The sequence below is a fragment of the Podarcis raffonei genome, chromosome 10 (genome assembly GCF_027172205.1).
Source record: "Podarcis raffonei isolate rPodRaf1 chromosome 10, rPodRaf1.pri, whole genome shotgun sequence".
NCBI lineage: Eukaryota > Metazoa > Chordata > Lepidosauria > Squamata > Lacertidae > Podarcis > Podarcis raffonei.
Window position 1 is genome coordinate 53779403 of NC_070611.1, and position 22107 is coordinate 53801509.

The window sequence follows — 22107 nt, forward strand, 5'->3', positions numbered from 1 at the left end:
GAGAGTGTTCTTATGTCTGCATTTGCTGGCTTGGACTGGTGGAATATGAAAACTGGTCTCTTATGTACAAGTGATATAGAGTTTCTTTTGGCATTCTTTAAAGAAAAGTCCCATTCCTCGCATACTCCCGAGTTATGGAAACAGTTCCAGATTGCTTATTCATCCATACATTGCCATTAGTGACCATTAACTTCATAACAGTAATATCAAACTGGAGGCAGAGGATATCTTTTTGAGAGAGCTGACAGTGGTGCAATATCATTGGCACAAATACATTCACCCCATTCTTACAAACATGTTTCTTCTTCTGTGCTTCTGAACTCCTCAAACCTTTTTCATTTTTTTCATTTTATAATGTATATAAAACGGAGAGAACAATGATAACAACTAGCAAAAATTAAAAGATGAAAAATAAAACTATAACAAAGTCTGAGTAAGGACTATCAACTTTATCAGATCATCAGGTACAATTCCAGATTGGCTAGGCTTGCTCTGAGGGTCATCTTCAAAATGGTGGTTCTGCTGCAAATGTCAAAACACATAAAAAGTGTCTGGAGTTTCTAGTTCTTGCTGAAATCTCTAGGTGTGCTTTTCTCCATTACAGCTATATTCCAGAGTGAGCGTTACCAAACATCCAGTCCAGTGTAAGATTCGGGCTGTTTTTCATGGAGTTGTTATTACTATGTGTGTTACCAAGATCAAATACAATACCAATTCTTTTGACAATATATTTACATTGGTGTCATAACAAATATTCAGTAACATTAATTTTGGACAACAAACAAGTTTCCTTAGCAATATTTATCATTTCTGTCAAAATTAATTCCAAAACAATCTTGAACCGACAGCCACACCATAAATGATAACATGTACCAAGTTTGTTGCAACCTCGCCCTCAAAGTTTGACCAGAGATGATGGCACAGGAAAAAATAAAACTGTGTTCAGATGGTGCCCATTCCATCTTCCTAATACTTTCTTACTTGTTCATTTTCATGTTTTATGTGATCCTTCACATGATGTAAAAGTAAATTATGGAAATCAAGGGAAAGTTTAGCACTCATTTGCATGTGAATTGTTTTAAGGAAAAACCTATTTGCAACCATCATTACACAGAAAATTTTGGGAGATTTTCACTAATTTCCCCATGGTTTTCATGATTATGCCGCTGCCACTCATGCAGGAAAGAATAGGGTTCTTTTCCACCATTTAAAATATATGACAACATGGCAATATATCAATCAAAAAGCCACAATTCCACAAGGCAACAGGTACTGCAGTGTAAAAGTAATGTTAAAAACTGGGTCAGAAGCAGTAGCACCAGTAAAACTTGCACAATAAACCTCACATCTTTCAAGTTTATCAATAATTATTGTGTTTCCGCAACTGTGTTTTCCAGTAGGCATTGTGCAGTGTTATGATTCTGCTAGATTGCACTTTTGTATTAACTTTCTTGTTAATTAATTTGTTTCTGCAGTTATCTTTCAATCTCATTTATCTTTCAGTAGCAATTTAAGCTGTCTGTCCTTTCGTCTTCTGGGAGAAAAAAATCTTGGTTAGGGCGGCATTCGTGATTGGTGCTTCCAGTCCCCCCCCCCCCAAAAAAAAATTGAAAGCAGCTTCTTACGGGATTGGATGGGGTAGACAGGATGCAGAAACTTCTGTGCTGAAAAACAGGAGAAACCAGGATGCACCTATTTGAGCTCGTCTAGACTTTTGCTTTGTCCTGCTACTTTTCCCTGGGGAAACCCACTATGTCAATTGGTTTTTCTGCAGATGGACATTCGTTCTGATGCAGCAGTAAGCTGTGGGTTTTCTTGGGGAAAGGAGTGGGACCACCAAAAATCTGACCTGACCTGTGCCTAGGAAGCATGAGACAAGCGAAAAACCTTTAGGACCTGTGCTTTCTAGGCACAGGACAAGGGGAAGTGAGGATGAGCCCTTGGTCTGATTAATACACAATATTCTGTATTTTGATCAGAGAAGTGGGCGGGGATTCTAAATCAAGCTGGTCAGTGCATTTGACAGTGGAGATACTAAATGCCAAAAGAGGGTTGGGAAAAGTGTAGGCATTCTACACATTAAGAAACAAAAGGAGTCCCCCCCCCCAGAATATATGATGTGGTCCCCAAATACAAAAAGGTCGCCATGGAGAAATAACTCTCCAGTCGAATCACCTGCTGTTTGAACTTGACTCGGCTTGACCTTTTGAATTTGGATTGTCACATTCTCTGTGTGTGCTTCAACAGTTTTGAATTGCTTCTCCCGAGCAACATTTCTTGTGATGCCTGCAGATGAGGTTTAAGAACTCTGTAGCAGTCACATGCATTCTCTGCTCCCCCCCGCTGGCACTTTTTACAAAACACACATACAGGGAGAGGCAGAGGATGAGTTTGATTCCGTTTATTGCCATGGAGGAGTTTTGCTAAACAAAATGATCGGGGAGGCACTGTGTTAGAAACGGGTGCCAACAACCTTTTATAACACGCAGTTGTGTTCACTGCGCATGTTAGTAAAAAGGCATACAAAACCGGGTGCCTGCTGAATGAAAAGCATAGCTCTTTGTGCTTGTGACTTTGGACTGGGTCGTTTGCATTTCTGTGGAGTGACAATTGAATTCCCTTCAGCCAGAAGAATTCCTATTAAAAAGCAGTTTCTTGACCATTTTTGTGGAATGCATCAGCCATTTGTTAAGCAGTCGCATTAAGAAATGGCATTTACTGCAGGGATAACGGATGACAAATTTGAAACAAATCAAACTGGAATCTTTCCAAATTCTACCCTTCGCTGCTTAGAGAGATATTTAAACATAGCCTAAGGACACATACTCAAGTTCACTTAACTTAGATTAGTTACTCGTCATCTTAATGTATTTTAACTATGACTTAATACTCAAGGATAGGGTAGCTGAATGGTAGTCCGCCTGCCCCCCCCCGCACTTATTGAATGTAGGTCTGGATAAATCCTTTTGAGTACCTGAAATAATAATAATAATAATAATAATAATAATAATAATAATAATAATAATAATTAGAATTAGAATTAGAATTAGAATTAGAATTAGAATTAGAATTTATATACTGCCCTTCATCACAGGTTCTCAGGGTGGTTCACAGAATAAGAAAATAAGTTTGTCACCCACAGAATTCTGTTCAGTTTTCTTTTTTGCCTGTCTTGGGCCTGGAAATCTTGACTGTTTCAGCAGCTGTTTTCGTTTTCCCTCAGTTCAGGGAGAAAAACAAAGGGACACTAAGGAAATTGCAGTTCTCCTGATATTTCACCAGACAAGCCTGCTTCCGTTAAAACGTCCTAAGCCAGCTTTCCGTACTTGAATTGTCAGCTGTGTTCTGCATATTACCCATAAGCCAAAGATAGAGGTGAAAGTGTGTCAGGGAGAACTGGAGGACAGATAAGAGAAGATGTGGGAACAGCAGAGTCCTGTGTTTGAACTGATTATTGTAACTGTGATATATATAATATGTCACTGAACGTTCAAAAGCTGTATACTGCCGATCCCAAATTGCACTTGAAATGATGGTGTTTTCTGTTGATAATGAATTCTCCCTCATTCACCACTCTCTTTGCTCGTTCATTAGATCACCCCTTGCAACTGTTTACATTTTGAACATTAACTGGAACATATACAACAACAAAAATGTTTTGAGACAAAAGTTTAGCACTGTTGGATATTTTTCTTGGGGGCTAGGAAGATCAGTTTGCATGAACTGCACAGTCCAGGGGAGAATTAGCTTTCATTGCATTGGCATGAATGGAACCCCATAATAGTCATTCTTCCCCTGGTGGTCAGATGCCTCCTCGGAAAGATGGAGTATGCAGCACCCAATCTATTGTGAGTCATCTTTTCAGGATTTTGCATAGGAAGGGCTTTTGTTTGCACAGTATTATTTCACCCCCCTCCCTTCCACATTATGCAGTTCCCCACACTTCAGGGGCGGGAAGAAGAGGCTCTTTGAATAGCCTCTTTTGTCCATCACATCACCCTCCCCTCTTATTCCCATTCCCTCAGCAGCACCACATCATGCTACATTGATGGAAGAATATTAGCCCATTGTCAGACCAGTATAATTCTATGCATGTGCATCGGTTCAGAGATGAACAAATATCTCAGCTTATGTGGGTTCATGTTTGGGTTTTCAGAACTTCTCTGTTTTCTTGCTATCAGAAGACAGGACTGGAAGCCAATCAGACCTTGGGAAATCGGGGTGACTTGAAAACGACAGAGGAGGGTGTGTCAAGTTTGGTACTTGCAAGGCCTTGAAAGCTAGCCAAGTGGTTAAGGCCTTTATCTCTAAACCCAAAAGATGCTGGGAATCAAACCCAACAGGCACATAAACCCACTGTTATTTAGTTAGAATTGGTAGGTATGCTATTCAAGCCAATCAACAGCTCTGTTCTTTTTTTCCTTTCTCTTACATGATCACACTTCTCTCTGTGTGCTGTAAATCCTGAGACACATTATTTATTTTGATTCCACCCTTCCTCCAAGGATCTTCGGATGATGGACATTGTTCTCCTTACTCATCCTTGTCCTCAAAACAACTCTGGGAGGTACAGTAGGTTATCCTGAGAACAACAGAGGCCCCATCCACACCATACATTTAAGGCATTATCCTGGCTTTCCCTAAATAATCCTGGGTACTGTAGATTGTTAAGGATGCTGAGAGTTTTTAGGAGACCCCTCCATCCCCTTCCCAGAGGTTCCTATGGAGGATTGATTGTTAAAGCACTCTCAGAATTGTAGTTCTGTGTGGGGAATAGGGGTCTTAACAATTCTCAGTACCCTGAGTGGGGATTGCTACCTGGGCTTCCCTCATTCTAGTTCAACAGTCTAACCACTGTACCCTTTTGGCTCACTTACTGGTGCTGGTTCGGCTGAGCACATCAACTAGGCTTAGCTCCTCTTTGAAATGGAAATCTGATTTAAGAATATTGCTGAATCGGGGACCATTTGAATTGTTTCTCCGTCGGGTTTGGAAAGAAAGGGGAGCAGCTGCTGAATGATGGCTGCAAATGGTTGCATACCACATACTTTTCTGATAGGTTTATTGATAGATTAAGCAGGCAGTTGTGATCTATATTTCCTAGGGTTGTTGTTGGTTTTTTTTAGAAAAGTATTTTGCTGTGTATTGCATCCCCCGAGATGCACAAACTACTATCAGTAGTTCCGTCTGTGAAATTTCAACCCTTCCTTTCAGTAAACAACATGAAGAGGGGAAAGGGTGTGTCAGACGGGAACAACCATAACTAAAGCTTTTGTCTTGTTTCTGAGAACAGCTGTGCTGTGTCCTCCAGCTCAAGGCTTCAGTCTTTTGTGAGCTGTGTTTGTGTGCTTCCCTCTAGCTGCTCTTAAATTGAACAGGTGTTTCCCTTCCAGACTCTTGCCTACTTTATAAGGTATATCTGTTTGTATGTCTACGCTGATGCCATCATACTGCTTACAGCCTGCTAATGGAAACATGCCTATTTATTTGGACATGCCGCACCGAATAAAATGGGAGTTTGTACTGCTGTACGTTTCTCAGAGAGTGTGCCAAAATTAATAGGGGTGGTTTCGCGCAAGTGGAAACATGTGGTCAGTTAGGTTAGAAGCTGCATCTTGTGGTACCCTCTGTGCCATATCACAGACAAATGGCAGGTGTCAATGAGAGTCGATGTTATGTAGGACCTGGACAGAGAGAAGTCCAGATTCTGCTCCCCAGAAGAAGACCTTACCCCTTCCAAGGAACTGTTGCCCCCTACGGGTGCAATTGGCTCCTTCCTTACTGAGTTTTAGGCATGGCCTGAAAACACACCTCTTTAAGGCAGAGCAATGTTGTTTGTTTGTTTTATTAGGCTCCCTGCTTCAGTTTTGTTTCATGATTTGGATTCTTTAATAGCAGGACTTCTCGCTTGATTTTCTATTTTACTGTTTTATTGTGTATTTTGTTATTTTAACTGGAGAGATGTGTAAACTCCCCTGGGGTCTTTTTTTTTATGAAGGTCAGTTAAAACATTGTAAACAAACAAACAAATATTAAGAAGCAGCACTGTATGAAGGGAAGTCTTTTTTTGACTCTGGCTACTACTAAAGTCTTAATAGCAGGTGTCAGAAGCAAAATGGGCCAAGGTGGAATTTTCAATCATAGGCTCTATAGCCTATTTGCTATTAAATACTCTGTGGTAATTACAGGCTCCAGAAACCACTTGGTAAAATTATACTTATCAAGGCCAAAAGTAACTGCTCTGTAACCTGCCCTCTGTTTTAAGAAGACAGAAATAACAGTGCACATACTTGAGGAGTGGGGGGAAGGCATGGTTAAATCTGCCCCTCACCTCTCTATGACACCCTCAATTACCTAACATTTTAGTTATGGAAACCAAGGGCTAGCAGTTACCATGTCAGTGATGAATATATAGTTGCTGCACATTATACTTAGGCTATGTAACCCAAACCTACCCCTGAATGTTGTCTGACTTCATTCCTTCCAGCTTATTGAAGTCCTCTGAGGTCTTAACCCATAGCCTCTGAATGAAAGAAAAAGGAGAGAACAGTAAATTGACCTGTGGTTAGGCTTTAGCCGTAATTCCTGACCCAGCACTGCTGTTTGAGGAAGCCTGGAATGCTTATCAGGGTGTCTATAATTATGCATTGGGCCTGCAATCCTGGATATGGTTTGTCTGCTTAAAAACAAGGCCTGGTTCACACATGCATGCAGCATCTTGCTTCTGTCAATAAATGGTCCGACACAACTGCATAAGGCTGCAAAGGAAACCACGTGTATCAACTCACACACCGTTTTCTTTTTCCAGTGGAGTCAGTTCACATATTCAGCTGCCACTCATCAAGTGTACAGTCTTTCTATTTTGGAAAATTTCTCTCCAAATAAGTGTGCTTAGTGTGGAACTGTTAAGTCTATGGCTTCCTGCTCTCGAGGTGGATATGAGATGAACAACTTATTTATTATATTTGCATCCCATCACCCACAGCAGCTCTGTTGTTGAAGAGGTTAAGGCAGTAGTTTTCAAAAATCCACCATGGGATAATGTCTATAGTTTAACGGCAGAGTGTATGCCTTGTGTGCAAAAGGTCCCAGATTCAATCCTTCGCATCTCCAGGTAGGGCTGAAAGGACTCCTGGCTGAAGTCCTGGAGAGATGCTGCCATTGTTGACATTAGCGAGCTAAATGGACCTAAGTGGTCCTATCCCAAAAAAAGTTTTATGTCATACAAGCCCTTTTTACACATTCAAGGAATTTCGCCACCTGAGGACCCTTGTCTGCTAAAGAACTGCTGCGAGTCTGCTTTACAGAGGATTACGGTATATACACAAAAACCGGGAAGCATCCAATGATATAAACAGAAAGGAGAAATGTGTCTCAAAGATGCTGGCAGAAGAAAGGGAAGCTCCCAGGTGAGAGCTGGGAGGGTCTACACACTTTTGTGTGGGACACAGTTTAAGATCTACCTCGGATAGAGGGCTTTGTATTTTTTCTTCTTTCCCTTTTTCTTTTCTTTTGTGTTATTTCCTTTTTTCATTTTCATTTAGATTAACCTGTTTTTATTGTATTTGATGCTGAAAAGTTTCAATAAAAATATTTTTTTAAAAAAAGATGCTGGAAAGGATGAATATTTATTACTAAATTCTCCCAAGCTTTTGCCCCGCAAGGCTTTTGAAGTTGATGGGTTTTTTTGCAGTCTGAAAAGAAACAAATAAACCCCTGAATAAGACACTTGAGCCAAAACGTATTGGGCTAATTTAATATGATCAGCACTCATCCTTCCCAGTATTTTTGAGACAGACTTCTCCTTTTTTGGCTTAAAGAGGAGTATGAGTTATATCCTCCCTTCAAAGGGGCAGGCCTCACTGGGACTCTGAAAGGGGATGTTTACATCTTCCTCCATATACCTAGTGTGGGGAGGACTGGATATATGGGCTGCTTCTCCCATCCCTGATGTCTGTCTGCCTCCTGAACGTGCTCTCCAGTGTCTGAGTGTTCAGTTCAACTTAGAATCGTAGTCCAAGCCCCTGCAATGCAGGAATATGCAGCTGTCCCATGCGGGGGATCAAACCTGTGACCATGGTGTTATCAGCACCATGTTCTAACCAACTGAGCTATCTGCTTGTGAATAGGAGAGTCTACATCCATATGTGTAAGGCTCTCCATCTGATCAGACCCTTTGATTGCTGGTGAACCTGTGAAACCTATGTGTGTACAGCTGTATGGATGTGGCGGCTTTTTTCAGATATTGCTACAAATGTGTAGATTGCGGGGGGGGGCACAGTCCCACTTCCCCCTCAGTGTGTTGGAATATGCATAGAAGGGGAATCGAGAATCCCGGGGTGTGCCCTGGAAACACACCCATTCCGGTGCAGTGTGCATTGCAAGGTGTGATTGCAGCAGCTAGCAGTGGTCTATCTACATTCCAGGAGTATTTGTGCACCGTTAGTGGTCTTCTTTTTGAAGAACCCATGTTAAGTTTTGCAGGAACCCTTGAGTTCCCTAGAATACACTTTGAAAAACATTGGGCTCAGAGTTGAGGTGCTGTTTGACCTTTACCATTGAGAATAGCCTTGAGCTGAAGGCAGCCAACCAATCTTAACAGCTTGGCCTGACCCTGTTCCGTTAGCAGGAGTTTGATATGCAGAAATAGGCAGGTGAAGCTTTTCACAGCACAGTGAATCAGGTTCACGTGCTCATTCCTACTGATCAATGTGCTGTCAAAGGCACAGCCAGGTTTCATAAGCTGGCCACCCATGAGTTTTCCTGTCCTCAAATCCAATGCTCCAGCCCAGGGTTTCCCAGACTTGGGTCTCTGGCTGTATTTGGAATACAATTCCCATCATCCCTGACCACTAGGGATGATGGGAGTTGTTTTCAAAAACAGCTGGCGACCCAAGTTTGAGGAACCCTCCTCTAGCCCAGCCTTTCTCAACTTGTTGCCCTCCAGATGTTGCTGAACTGCAACTCCCATCATCCCTGACCATTGGCCAGTCTGATGAGAGTTGTAGTCCAACAATGTCTGGAGAGCACCAGCTTGCCAGGAAGGCTGCTCTAGGCGCAACAGTACACTGCTTTTTACAGCAACTGCACCAGCTCTGCAAAGTGGAGTCACACTGTTTCATGGACAGTATGAGAGTACAAAAGCAGAAGCGGGAGAGTGTTTCTTCTTATTAAATATTTCACTCTCCAGGCTCAGCAACTGCAATTCAACTCTGTGTGACCTATGAAATCCCAAGTCTCTGGAAAACAGGTTAAAAAGCTGAGCTGGAAGGCTGGGGAGGTGTCAAAACAAATACCATTTTCAAAGGAGAGATAAAAAAACTAAGATGCCAAGGCATGCAGCCTGTGAATGGATTACAGGGCAGAGATGAGAAACTTGCATAGCACTTAAGGTCCCATCAGGAACATGTCTTGAACCAGAGGTCCTCAGCTAATTTGCATATTTTCATTGCATGCAATTAGCATGATTGGTATATCACTTTCCTAAAGATGCCAGATGTTAAATTTTCAATTGATGAGCATGTTGCATTTGCAGTGCAATATTTTGAACTTGGTTACCCTCAGACATGAAAAAAATAATTGATCCAGACTTCTGCAAGTAATATGGAGTGTTGCAAAGCATACTAAATTTAAGCTTCTTATTTATTTCTTTGCTTATCATTTTTATTAAACATTTTTAGCTGTTATGTTTTCAGATACATACAGTATAAGCCAGAAGAGCCTTCACCAACTTGGTACCTTCCAACGGTTTTAGACTACATCTCCCATCAGCCCCAGAGAGCTTGTGCCAACTGGGGCTAATGGGAGTTGTAGTCCAAAACATCTAGAGGGCACCAGGGTGGTGAAAGCTGAGCTAAGAGCTTCCTAGGGATGGGTGAGGGTACAAGGAAAAAGTTGGGGTTTATGGGTTTCCAATAAGAAGCCTTGGGCCATATTCAAGTGTGCTGGAGCTTGCAAGGGGGCATGTCTTCTCAACAGAGTGGCTCAAAGTTCTTTCCCAAGAGTACCAAAAGACATTACTGGAATCTATACTGTACTTCAGCCTATTATGGAATCCTCATGTTGGAAGGGATATTGGAGGCCATGTCGTCCCAACACAAGATCAACAACGCAGGATGCAACGGCACCATCGGACTTGAGAGCTCTTTCTTCAGTGGGTGGCTGCTAGTTGTGCTTAGGTTACACCCCAAAGTTCAGTTGAAATGTAGAACTGCCTGGTTAGTTCAAAAGAAAATGTGGAGGTCACCTTGCGTGCACAAAACAGAGAGGCAGAGGGAGTGTTGAGTCTCATGCAGGCTCATTTTCCTAATGACAAACTGCAGTTTGCCATTACATCTGAACTACATCCCCCTTCAGTTTGGTCTTTTACTGCAGGTGATCTGCACTTAGGTTGTGCGCCATTCCATACCCAGAAATGCTTTTCTGCGTCAGACATTTATTGCACTTGTGAAGAGGCCCTGGATGCTTTATCTATTTGTAATACAGTGGTACCTTGGTTCTCAAATGCCTTGGTCCTCAGACAACTTGGAACCCAAACACTGCAAACCCAGAAGCAATTGTTCCCGTCTGCGAACTTTTTTCGAAAGCTGAACGTGCTCCATTTTGAGTGTTACGCTTCCGATTTGAGTGTTATGCTGACAATTTGAGTGTTAACGCTGATGATTTGAGTGCCACGCTTCCATTTTGAGTGTTACGCTGAGGTCTGTTTTTGCTATTTATTTTGCGTTTTTGTTTTTGCAGCTTTTTTTGTTTTGTTTTGTGACTGTGTGGAGCCCAGTTCAGCTACTGATCGATTGATTGATTGTGTGACTGCAGTACATTGTTTATTGATGTCATTTTATGAATCAATGGTCTCGTTAGATAGTAAAATTCATGTTAAATTGCTATTTTAGGGGTTGTTTTTAAAAGTCTGGGACGGATTAATCTGTTTTGCATTACTTTCTATGGGAAAGCGCACCTTGGTTTTGGAACACTTTGATTTTGGAACGGACTTCCGGAACGGATTAAGTTTGAGAACCAAATATTCTCTAAGTGGATAGCCAAGATAGTGGGGGGGTTGCGTGCGGATTTATTCCTCCCTTCCCCGTTTTTCAATATGTATATGCTTGTCCAGCTTAGGAACAGGCAATAAAATCCCTTCCTGTGCTGGCTAGGTTCCTGCAGGTGTTATATGGTATTCTGAGGCAGGTTTGGCATTCAGAGAGGATCTAGCTCCCAAACAGCCCAAGCTGTGGAAGCTGAAAGTCCCTGGCAGTTGCTTTTAATGTTTCTGTGACGTGCGGGCAAGGGAGCTGGTGAGTAGGAGCAGTAATTAATTTCTCTGACAGAAACACCAGACAATGAAATTACCCTGCCACAGAGCAGGGTCACTAAAGTAAATATTCTGCTGGAGGCAGGTGGAACGTTGGCAGAGAGTCACATGGCGAGGGCCGACCAATGGCAAGGCGAGGCTTCTTCCGCCAGGGAATTGTGAGCAGAGCGAGGAGGAGAGCTCAGGGCCCCGGCGTGCTGGTTTTGCAGCTTGAGAGGTTGAGGATGGCAGGTCCCAAACCAAAACGAAACAGCTGTTGCAAAGATGCAAGTCCTGCTGTTATTCAGTTCCAAGGGGAAGACAGGGCTGGAAGGAGCAGGGCACCCAAACCCCAGCAGCGTGACAGGCACTTTGATCCAAATCTTCCCCGATTGCTTGGTGCAGGAATTAGATTTGAATACAGGGTAGAAGGGGTGGGAACTGAGGAAGTGGGCAGCTGATTTTAGCTGCCCGTACGTTATAACTGCGCTGTGGGTTAAACCATAGAGCCTAGGACTTGCCAATCAGAAGGTCAGCGGTTTGAATCCCCACAACGGGATGAGCTCCCGTTGCTCGGTCCCAGCTCCTGCCAACCTAGCAGTTCGAAAGCACATCAAAGTGCAAGTAGATAAATAAGTACTGCTCCGGCAGGAAGGTAAATGGTGTTTCTGTGCGCTGCTCTGGTTCGCCAGAAGTGGCTTAGTCATGCTGGCCACATGACCTGGAAGCTGTACGCCGGCTCCCTCCGCCAATAAAGCGAGATGAGCGCTGCAACCCCAGAGTCAGTCACGACTGGACCTAATGGTCAGGGGTCCCTTTACCTTTTAAGGCATCTGAAGATAGCTTTAGCTTCCTCCTCCTCTCCCATTTTACTCATGCCAGCCTTTGTGTCCCATAAATAAAAACAATACATTGAGACGATGAGATGACACTTAAGGGGGTAAAAGCTAGTTTCAGAACATAGTTGTCAGAGCACTTGACCAAAATAAATATGCAGGTACAGTGGTACCTCTGGACCTGAACGGGATCCGTTCCGGAGCCCCGTTCGCATCCTGAAGTAAACGTAACACGCATCTGCGTGTCCACGGGTCACGTTTTGCCGCGTCTGTGCATGTGTGAGCAGCAAAACCCGGAAGTAACGCACTCCATTACTTCTGGGTCGCCGTGGAGCGCGACCCGAAAATACTTAACTTAAAGCTACTTCAACCCGAGGTATGACTGTATCTATCCTGTGTACAGTGGTGCCTCGCAAGACGAAATTAATCCGTTCCGCGAGTCTCTTCGTCTTGCAGTTTTTTCGTCTTGCGAAGCACGGCTATTAGCGGCTTAGCGGCTATTAACGGCTTAGCGGCTTTAAGAAAAAGGAAACAAACTTGCAAGAACTCGCAAGATGTTTCGTCTTGCGAAGCAAGCCCATAGGGAAAATCGTCTAGCGAAGCGACGCAAAAACCGAAAAACCCTTTCGTCTTGCGCGTTTTTCGTTTTGCGAGGCATTCGTCTTGCGGGGCACCACTGTATTTATTGCAGGCCTAGATGAAGCCGCTTAAATAAAATCCCAGTGCAAAACATGGTGTTCAAACTTTTTACTCTTTTGCGCTCTCAGAAAACTTTACTCTTCAGCAGTGCTCTCTGTCCCTGCACTACCCAAAGTTTGGTATCATTTTGTTCCTTGGTAAGAAAATAAAAGCCTGCTTTCTCATTCCTGGTTGCTGCAAATTGCAGAGCTGACATGCACTGCCAGGAAGTGCTAAGACAGCAGACTAACTTGCAAATGGATAAGCAAGACATTTTAAACTGTCAGCATACTTTGGCGGGGGGCAAGTATGTAATATCTTCAACATTTTTAAATACATCAATGTTACACATATATTGTGCAGAGCATTTTCACAGATGACACTAAAAGCACCTTTGACCCTCTCTTCTGCTATTTATATGCATGTTGCTAACGTGGGATATAAAGAGGAAGAGGACCATTTGAAATTGATTCTACATTCTAGCTGTGTAGGTTTTAATATTCATATTACAGATCTGCAAAATACAAAAAAGCACTTTTAGTGTCAAGAGTGGAAACCTCCTTAGTGTTTTACATAATAACTTGATCTGAACAAAGCATGCAATGCAATCAGCATACAGCAAGGCAATAATGAACAAAAGGAAACATTTATTTCCCATACACCACAACACTGCTGTTTGGAACTCATTGCCATGGAATGTGGTAAGTAATGGTCAACATTACAGGAGAGTTCCAGAAATAATCAGCTGTTCTTTTCTAATAGCCTTCTTCTGAAAAGCATGGCAATGAAGCTTTTTGCATCCCCGGTATCTGCGTGCTTGATCTGAGTTGCATGATCAGCAGAGACATAACATGTATCTGTTGGCAGACTGCAGAACTTCAGCCCTCAGTTGGTGGATCAAATGTTTGAATGGTTCCCCATACAGTGGTACCTCGGGTTAAGTACTTAATTCGTTCTGGAGGTCTGTTCTTAACCTGAAACAGTTCTTAACCTGAAGCACCACTTTAGCTAATGGGGCCTCCTGCTGCCGCCGCGCTGCTGGAGCACGATTTCTGTTCTCATCCTGAAGCAAAGTTCTTAACCTGAAGCACTATTTCTGGGTTAGCAGAGTCTGTAACTTGAAGCGTATGTAACCTGAGGTACCACTGTATTTTATACATGCTGGGAACGGCTTCCCTGCATATATAAAACTAGCACATCAAGGATGATCATACAAGTTTGCTGATTGTACAGCTTGGCTTTCACACATTCTGATCTAAGATTCTTGCCTGCTGTAGTGTGTGTGTGTGTGTGTGTGTGTGTGTGTGTGTGTGTAGGGGAGAAAGTGAAGGAGGAGTTCACAATGCACAAAATCTCCCACCTTTCAGGACAAGAAGTTTAGAACAGGGTGGAAGAAGGCATGCACAGCATAGATAGGTATTGCAGCAAAGTCTCGTTTCCCTTGATGTAAGCCTAATGCACTGATCCTAACATTAAAAAATGGTGCAGATTTGGTGTGCTCCAACCCAGAGGACCAGGCTTCTAGGGAGCCTGTGTATTTTCCCAAATGCAGTAGAATACCAGACTGTGGAATTTGCTTTGCATAATTGCATTGATACGACAGGAGAACAAGTTGCTCTCAGGCTGTGTTCCCAGAGGCTGGTTGCAGAGACTTGGTTACTAGCTTAGACCGCCTGAGCATGTGCGGTCAAATAAGCTGTCAGATGAGCTTGATAACTCAGCAGTAAGTGGGTGGGGAAAAGTCTCCTCCTTTGCGCTGAGAAGCGCGTCAAGCTGCAATTTCACACACACACAGAAAAGGGGCTGGGAAAAATTGCGAGCGAATCCTTTTGAAGCGAACGCTGTGCTGTGTTCATGAAAGCTGCTCTATTCCCTTCTGAGATACAAACAGTGATCAAGTGGATAGTTACAGGATGTTCGTATTGATTACTTTACATCAGAAGGATGTGTTTTCCAGGCAGTTCACAGAGGGTCTCGCTCCTATCCGTTGGGGTTGTGTATATACATCAAACCACCCAAAGTGGAAAGCTGAAAAACTGTTCTTCCAGGTAGAAACATACAGTATAAGATCTAGAGTAATGGTGCCTTTAGGTAGGTCCAGCACCAGATTTTTTTTGGTGACGGTGAGGAGAGAGAAGAGGAGCTCAACCCAAGCCCTTATTAACCCATCTGGACGGAGCCCTATGGAGCATATACAGTGGTACCTCAGGTTAAGTACTTAATTTGTTCCAGAGGTCCGTTCTTAACATGAAACTGTTCTTAACCTGAAGCACCGCTTTAGCTAATGGGGCCTCCTGCTGCTGCCACGCCGCCGGAGCACGATTTCTGTTCTCATCCTGAAGCAAAGTTCTTAACCCAAGGTACTATTTCTGGGTTAGCAGAGTCTGTAACCTGAAGCGTCTGTAACCTGAAGCATATGTAACCTGAGGTACCACTGTACACATGTTCCACGGGGCCTCTTTTAAAAGACTCACCCTGTATATACCCAATTGCTCTTGTGCTTTTGCTTTCACCCTCAGCCCCATGGCTGCAGACAGCAACCCTTTCTATGATGAAGTTTCCCTACTTGGATTTGTTTGCACATTTCTCCTTCCCTTCTCCTCTCATGCCTAGGGCTGAATTCATTGCATCCTGTTTAATTCAAACCATAGTTTGCTGTACAACAAAACCAACAAACTGTGGTTCAAGTGATCGCTCCAGACCAAGATTGCAAACCAAGATCAAATTGTGGTTTGCAATCTTGGTACGGAAAAACCAGGCAAACCACAGTTTCCTGTGGGGGGCATGATGATAGCAAACTGTGGTTTGATTAAAACTGAATGCAATGAATTAAGCCCCGTGCCAAAAAGGAGGAGAGGATAATATGAGCAGTGCTTTTTCAGGATCTTTCAAAGAGTAATTTGGAGGATCACCTGAGTACAGCCATAGTTCCTAGGCTCAGTAGCTGACCGTGTGGCAGGTCATGAAATCATAGAATTGTAACGTTGGAAGGGACCCCTGAGGCTCATCCAGTCCAACTTCTGCAACGCCGGAATCTTTTATTCAACATAGGGCTCAAACTCACAACCCTGAGATTAAAGGTCTTATGCTCTACCAACTGAGCTATCCCAGGCATTCATATTGCTTTTGCTAAGAGCAACCAGATGTAAAGGAGGACAGGGCTTACATATTAGCAATATGATTTTGGTAGGTGCAGCTTTCCTTACTCCTGCATGCTTCGGCCAAAATGCCGTCTATTGCACAAATATTAAAGATACAGAATCTCTGAAATTTTTTGCATGCACATGGTTACAGTCTGAGAAGCAGTTAAGCTGCCATGTGTGTGAACCTGGGTCTCAATAATTTCAAGCAAGACTTTCCCTTTTTGGTGAAAACGGGTTAAATATTCATCGCAAAGAAATGTAAAAGGGACTCTAGACAGGATGGGGGGGTGGAGATAGAAACACTTGGCTGTCTGTCAAAGGCTTGAATGGGCTTGGAGACTGGCTGAGCTGACCTTTTCCCCCCATGGGATTTTCCTAAGGTCTAGCTTCTTGTCAGCTTACTGATTGCAGGGTTGTGTGTGTGTGTGTTTTAAGAAATCTGACTTCCTGGGTTTGAAAGATAATGAATTTAACTATGGATACTGCAGTGAAAATTGAGCAAATGCATACCTCTCCCCAGTATTTACAGACTGTGGATCCTGCTGCAGCTGAGATCTGGGAGATCTCACCATACACTGTTAAACAAAATGGGACTGCTCTTACAATGGAAGAAAATATCTGAACTGGCCTGTAGTCATTAATCTAAGGCTACATTGCTATTCCAAAATGTATTCAAAGCAGCTTACAGTAACGAACCGGAGTGCTGCATCTATAGTGGAAAGAAAGGATAGCCTCCCCACAAAATAATAATAATAATAATAATAATAATAATAATAATAATAATAATAATGGCAGCAGCAGAGAGAGAGGAAAAAACATTTAATCTCCAATAATACAAATCAGAAACAAATATTATAAATAGTTGTATATCAGCCACTAAAACAAAACTAAAAAACAAACAAACCTCTGTGCAGTAATTTATCAGTTTCTAAAAGGGGTTGTTCCTTCGGCTCAGGGCCATGCTCTTGCTTATTATGCTGCCTCAAATGTACATTTTATTTTTGACTTCATTTAGGAATGTTTTCTTTTGAAATGTTTTAAGGTGTTTTCTGTTTAGAACTTTGCTGCGTTAAATGTGCATTCTGTACTTGACCTCCTTTGTAATGTTTCCTTTTGAAACCTTTAAGATACTATTTTTATTTCCCGTTAATTATGTTGCTTTGAATGTATACTTTATATTTAACTTTTTTTCAGTAATGTTTTATTCAGGATGGTTGTATTATTGGATGTTTTAATGTAGGTTGTAAACCACATTGAGATTCTTTAACTTAAAAGTATAAAGCGGCATAGAAATGAAATAGATAATAATAATAGTCCTGTTTCTAGCAACAGAAGTTAACACCTTTTTATGGACAGGTCCTCTGCACCTTTTGGCCAATGAAGAAGTCTCAGTTGTATCTTTTTTTCTGTAGTGTTGCAGCATTAAAAATTGCATCAAAGAAGTAATTTCCTCCCGAAACTTGCTAGGCATTAACAATTCTAATAAACTTTTTTGGGAGGAGTGTGGCCTTTTGAGAACTCTTAGTCCTTTTTTTCTTTTAGTTATACCCATAGTCATCTGCACAATAAATGCTTTAAGGCTTTAATTTTGCATGCACTTGTCAGTCAGTCCTGTTGGGATTACTTCTGAGTAAGCGTAACTAGTAGGATTGCAATATAAGCCTTATTTTTCTATTGCAGGATGCCTGTAGAACACAAACAGTCTATTGGATGTCCGATGTGGTTGGACTTTAACTCCCATCAGACCCAACCAGCATGGCCAATGGTCAGGGATCATGGGAGTTGTAGTCCAGCGACGTCTGGAAGGTTACAGGTCCCTCACCCCTGTCCATCTCATAATGAAACAGCTATGTTTTGCAGTAGCTAATGCTCTCTCTCCTGTTGTTCTTCCACAGAGCCCCTGAAATCATCCTCGGTTTACCCTTCTGTGAAGCAATTGACATGTGGTCTCTGGGGTGTGTAATTGCAGAGCTTTTCTTGGGCTGGCCGCTGTATCCAGGAGCTTCAGAGTACGACCAGGTTGGTGTTGTTGCCTCTTTTATTTACTTGGGCAAGAGTGGTGCGTACTTTCCTCCCATAGAGATTGGGGGGGGGAGGGAATTGGGGGGAGAGGCAAGAGTGACACGCAATCTGGAGTTTCAGGAGGGAAACTGAGCTGCCATTGGTCATGATTCTTCATTGGCCAGAGTGTGTTGAACAAGGTGGGTGGATTGCTTGATCTGTTTACAGTATTTTATGGCATTTATATCTCACTTTTCCACCATCATGGGACCCAAGGCAGCCCAGATATGGTTTCCTACTGGTCAACCAGTCACTGACCAGCATCAGCCCAGCTTGCCTTCATCAAGGTGGGGGTTTCATGTAACTTCAGACTACGTTCTCTTATCTCCCACTGCAACACCAAGGGGCCGCATGGCCCCAGTTCAGCAAGTAGTGCCACTCTGTACCTTTTTAACTCTGAGGTGAGACCTCTTTATCCATTGCATTGGGAGTTAAGAGTGGAAAGCCAGCTTGGTTTTGGACCAGGAGTGCTCATAAAGACAAAGATTGTGTATGACTCTAGTCCTTTTCTATCTTCATGTGTCTTTATGTCCCTCCTTTCTCTTCGCTCTTCCTTACTATCTTGAAATGACCTTACCTGTACTTTTAATTCCTGAGACCGCTTTTTAATTGTTCGTCTGTAGTGTTTTAGTATTACTGTGCCTTTAAGGGCTGACCGCCTAGGTGATCTGTCAAGCAAGCGTCTAACTTCCAGGTGGCTAGGAAGCTCTGTAGATGGGTGTCTGGTCAAACAGTGAACAAAGCAGGCATCCTTACTCCACTGTAACAGCAAGTATCAATGCAGGTTTATTTGTTATCTACATTGCAGCATCAGTTGCCTCTTGTGGCCACTGAGGACATGTTCTGAGGCAGAGGTGGAGAACCTGTGGCCCTCCAGGCATGGCTAGACTCCATCTTCCATCAGCCCCAGCCCGTACGGTCAGGGATGATGGAAATTGTAGTCCAAGAACCTCAGAAGGGCTGCAAGTTCCCCATTCCCATTCTAAGGATTGAGAAGCAAGTGAACGCTCATTCACGTTAACACTCCTCTTGCATCATCGCCGTAGGAGGGGCAGCAGCAGAGGCCTAAGTCAAAGGGCAGGGAGATCCTTGGGCTAGGCTGTTTTCTAGGAGCCCACCATTCGGTTTAACACTGAAGGTAGCACAGTGATGGGAAAAACTTTGCTTATTGTCAAGCAGCTGTTGAGCTTCTCAGAAAAAAAAGTTGGTGAGCCTGTTCCTGGCATTATCGCCTGTTTTGTTCCAGTGCCTTTAGCAGTGGTACGACACAAAGGCATTAAGCAGATAAAGCCTTGCCCATCGCTTCTCTCCATGCTGCAGAACATTTTGCCTGCTTAATTTTCTGTTCATCAGGCTGCTGCTTAAAGAAACAGGAGCAAGGCCAGAAAAAATGGTGGCAACCTTACCTTTTACTCAACCATCCATTGAATGCCAAATATCTGCGACTATACTCAGCACAAAAGTCTATGCCGCCAAAATCCAGTTTTTCAAAATTTGGAGCTGCCTTTCCCAGTTCCCCAGTTTCACTGCCACGGTCTTTGAGACTTTCTCTAGAGGCGACATTTGGAAGATGGTTGGTTCAAACCCCAGTTCGCCTCCTTGCTTCTATTCAAGAAATTTATTTGTTTGTTCATTCGACAATAATGAAATAACAATATAAAAAATAAAAACGGCAGCTTAAACCAGTAGACAGTATTATGATAATTGGCACCAGCTCTAAAAATAGTAGAACCAATCAAATAACAGTCAAAAGAAAATAGAACACATTTGCAGTATAAAATAGGTTCATGTTACGAGGCAAGCAGACAGAAGTGTTTTAATGGCCATACCACAAATTCAGCAAATATGCTCCAATCTGGCAAAAAAGAGCCTTCCATGGAAACAGATTTCTGCTCATATAGCTAATAGGTACTTAGGAAGGTGCTTTGTACCAGGTTGGATTATCGGTCCAGCACAGTACTGTCCATTTTGACAGGCAGCAGCTCTCCAGAGTCTCAGTCTGCTTCTTTTTAAAACCAGGGACTCCAGGGATTTATTCCTGGGACCTGCTGCACCCAAAGGATGCACTTGACCTCAGCTTCTTTGTCTAGGGGTGTAGACAATTATTCTTATGTCTTCCAATCCACATTGTGATGCTCATCTGAACCCCACTAAAGTGGTTGGGTGCATCTTCACGTAGGATGTGCCCTGGGGCTACCAGTTGTCCGTTGTGAGATCTGTTCAGTGGGATGGAACATACAGACCTAAACTTCTTTCATTCAGAAAAAGATGGCGGAGGGGACGCAACCTGGCCTTCATGGCATCTTGCTCAAACAAGTCCTCCTGAAATTAACATTTGAGGATCAAAGCCAAAGTTGTAAAAGGCTCTTTGGCAAATAAAGCATGCCTGCAAGGCATACACACACTCTTATACCTTCACTGCTCTCCCTTTATCTTTGCAGTTTATGGATAAAGCAACGTATGTCCGCAGGCTTCAAAGGCTAAAGGAGGAGTGCGGTGGAGTTTAACTGCAGAAGGAAAGATAATTTTATAGCACCTAGTTATTTAGCCTCTTAATACATCATAAATATTACTAATGGTTAAAGTTTGTGGGCCCTTGCCTTCCTTTTCAGTCCTTGGTTTGAGGCAAACTTTCCATGCCCTCACTCCCATTTCCTCCCATTATTTCTTTTGCTGCTTTAGATACCTAAAGACCCCCCTCCCCTATTCCAGCCCCCAACCTACTACAGATCCTGGCAAGATAAATCTGGGCTTCTTTCTTATCCTTCTCTTACAGATCCGATATATTTCGCAGACGCAGGGCTTGCCAGCTGAGTATTTACTGAGCGCAGGGACGAAGACTACGAGATTTTTCAACAGAGATACAGATTCGCCGTATCCGCTGTGGAGGCTAAAGGTGAAGATGTTGCTTCTCAGCTTCCTTCGTCGGGGCCTGCATCTCATAATGCCGAAACATTATTGAGGCCTGTGGGCATTAAGGCGGGCTGATAGGCAGTTGCTGCAACAACGTGATGTGGCTTTTGGGTGGCTTGGCAAATTAATGCCTCAGGTCTTCAAAATGTTTGCAGATTCATAGAAAGGGCTCCGTGAAGTAGGCTGGACTCCTCCTCACCTCCCTGCTGGGATTGTTTTGGGAGAGAATGTTGTCTCTTTGCATAGGAACATCAGATGAGCCATGCCGGATCATACCAAATGCCCCTTTAATACATCATCCTGTTTCAAACACAGGCCAAACATCCAGAAACTAATTCTATACACCACCACATTTCTCTTACGATAAATATAAATATAGTGAGGGGAAAGGCTGTGGTTGCCATTTGTTGAGTATGGTAAAGGTAAAGGGACCCTGACCATTAGGTCCAGTCGTGACCGACTCTGGGGTTGTGGCACTCATCTCGCTTTATTGGCCAAGGGAGCCGGCGTACAGCTTCCGGGTCAAGTGGCCAGCATGACTAAGCCACTTCTGGCGAACCAGAGCAGCACATTGAAACGCCTTTTACCTTCCCGCCGGAGCGGTACCTATTTATCTACTTGCACTTTGACGTGCTTTCGAACTGCTAGGTTGGCAGGAGCAGGGACCGAGCAATGGGAGCTCACCCCGTCACAGGGATTCGAACCGCTGACCTTCTGATCGGCAAGTCCTAGGCTCTGTGGTTTAACCCACAGCGCCACCCACGTCCGTTGAGTATGGTAGCACCTCCCAAAAAAACCAAAGCCAAGTGGGGCTCCAAGTCTAGGGTGACCAAACATCTATTCCTTGCATCCGTTCTGTTAGTAGCATGACCCTGTTCCCCGCCTCCCACAAATAATGTAAAAAAGCTTTACACAAGCATTGAATAGGGGAAGGATGCCACTGTTTACCTCTACAACCGTGTGTTACCGAGTCTGCAGCTCAAATCTGATTTAGCAGCGGTCTCGAAACTCATGGATTTACTTCAATTCCTGTGCAATTTCATGTGAGATGGACAATATGTAAAACAACCAATAAAGCTACTTGGGAGCTCGGCCGAAAGGGGTGGAAGGTTTTGTGGTGCCTACCTGGAGTAGCAATGAAGGTTAAATAGAGTTCAGAGCAGATGCAGGTAACTGACTTTTTCTT

The 22107-nt window shown here is 43.2% G+C and overlaps 1 protein-coding gene across 5 annotated transcripts in view; it reads left to right on the forward strand.

The window, feature by feature from the left end:
* The window catches only part of HIPK2 (homeodomain interacting protein kinase 2), a 159022-nt gene that overhangs the window by 101232 nt on the left and 35683 nt on the right, over positions 1 to 22107 (forward strand). For all 5 annotated transcript variants that reach the window (XM_053406797.1, XM_053406795.1, XM_053406799.1 and 2 more), the window contains exons 3-4: positions 17843 to 17966; positions 20785 to 20904. In XM_053406797.1, the coding sequence (XP_053262772.1) occupies positions 17843 to 17966; positions 20785 to 20904 (244 nt within the window). The remainder of the gene's footprint in view (positions 1 to 17842; positions 17967 to 20784; positions 20905 to 22107) is intronic.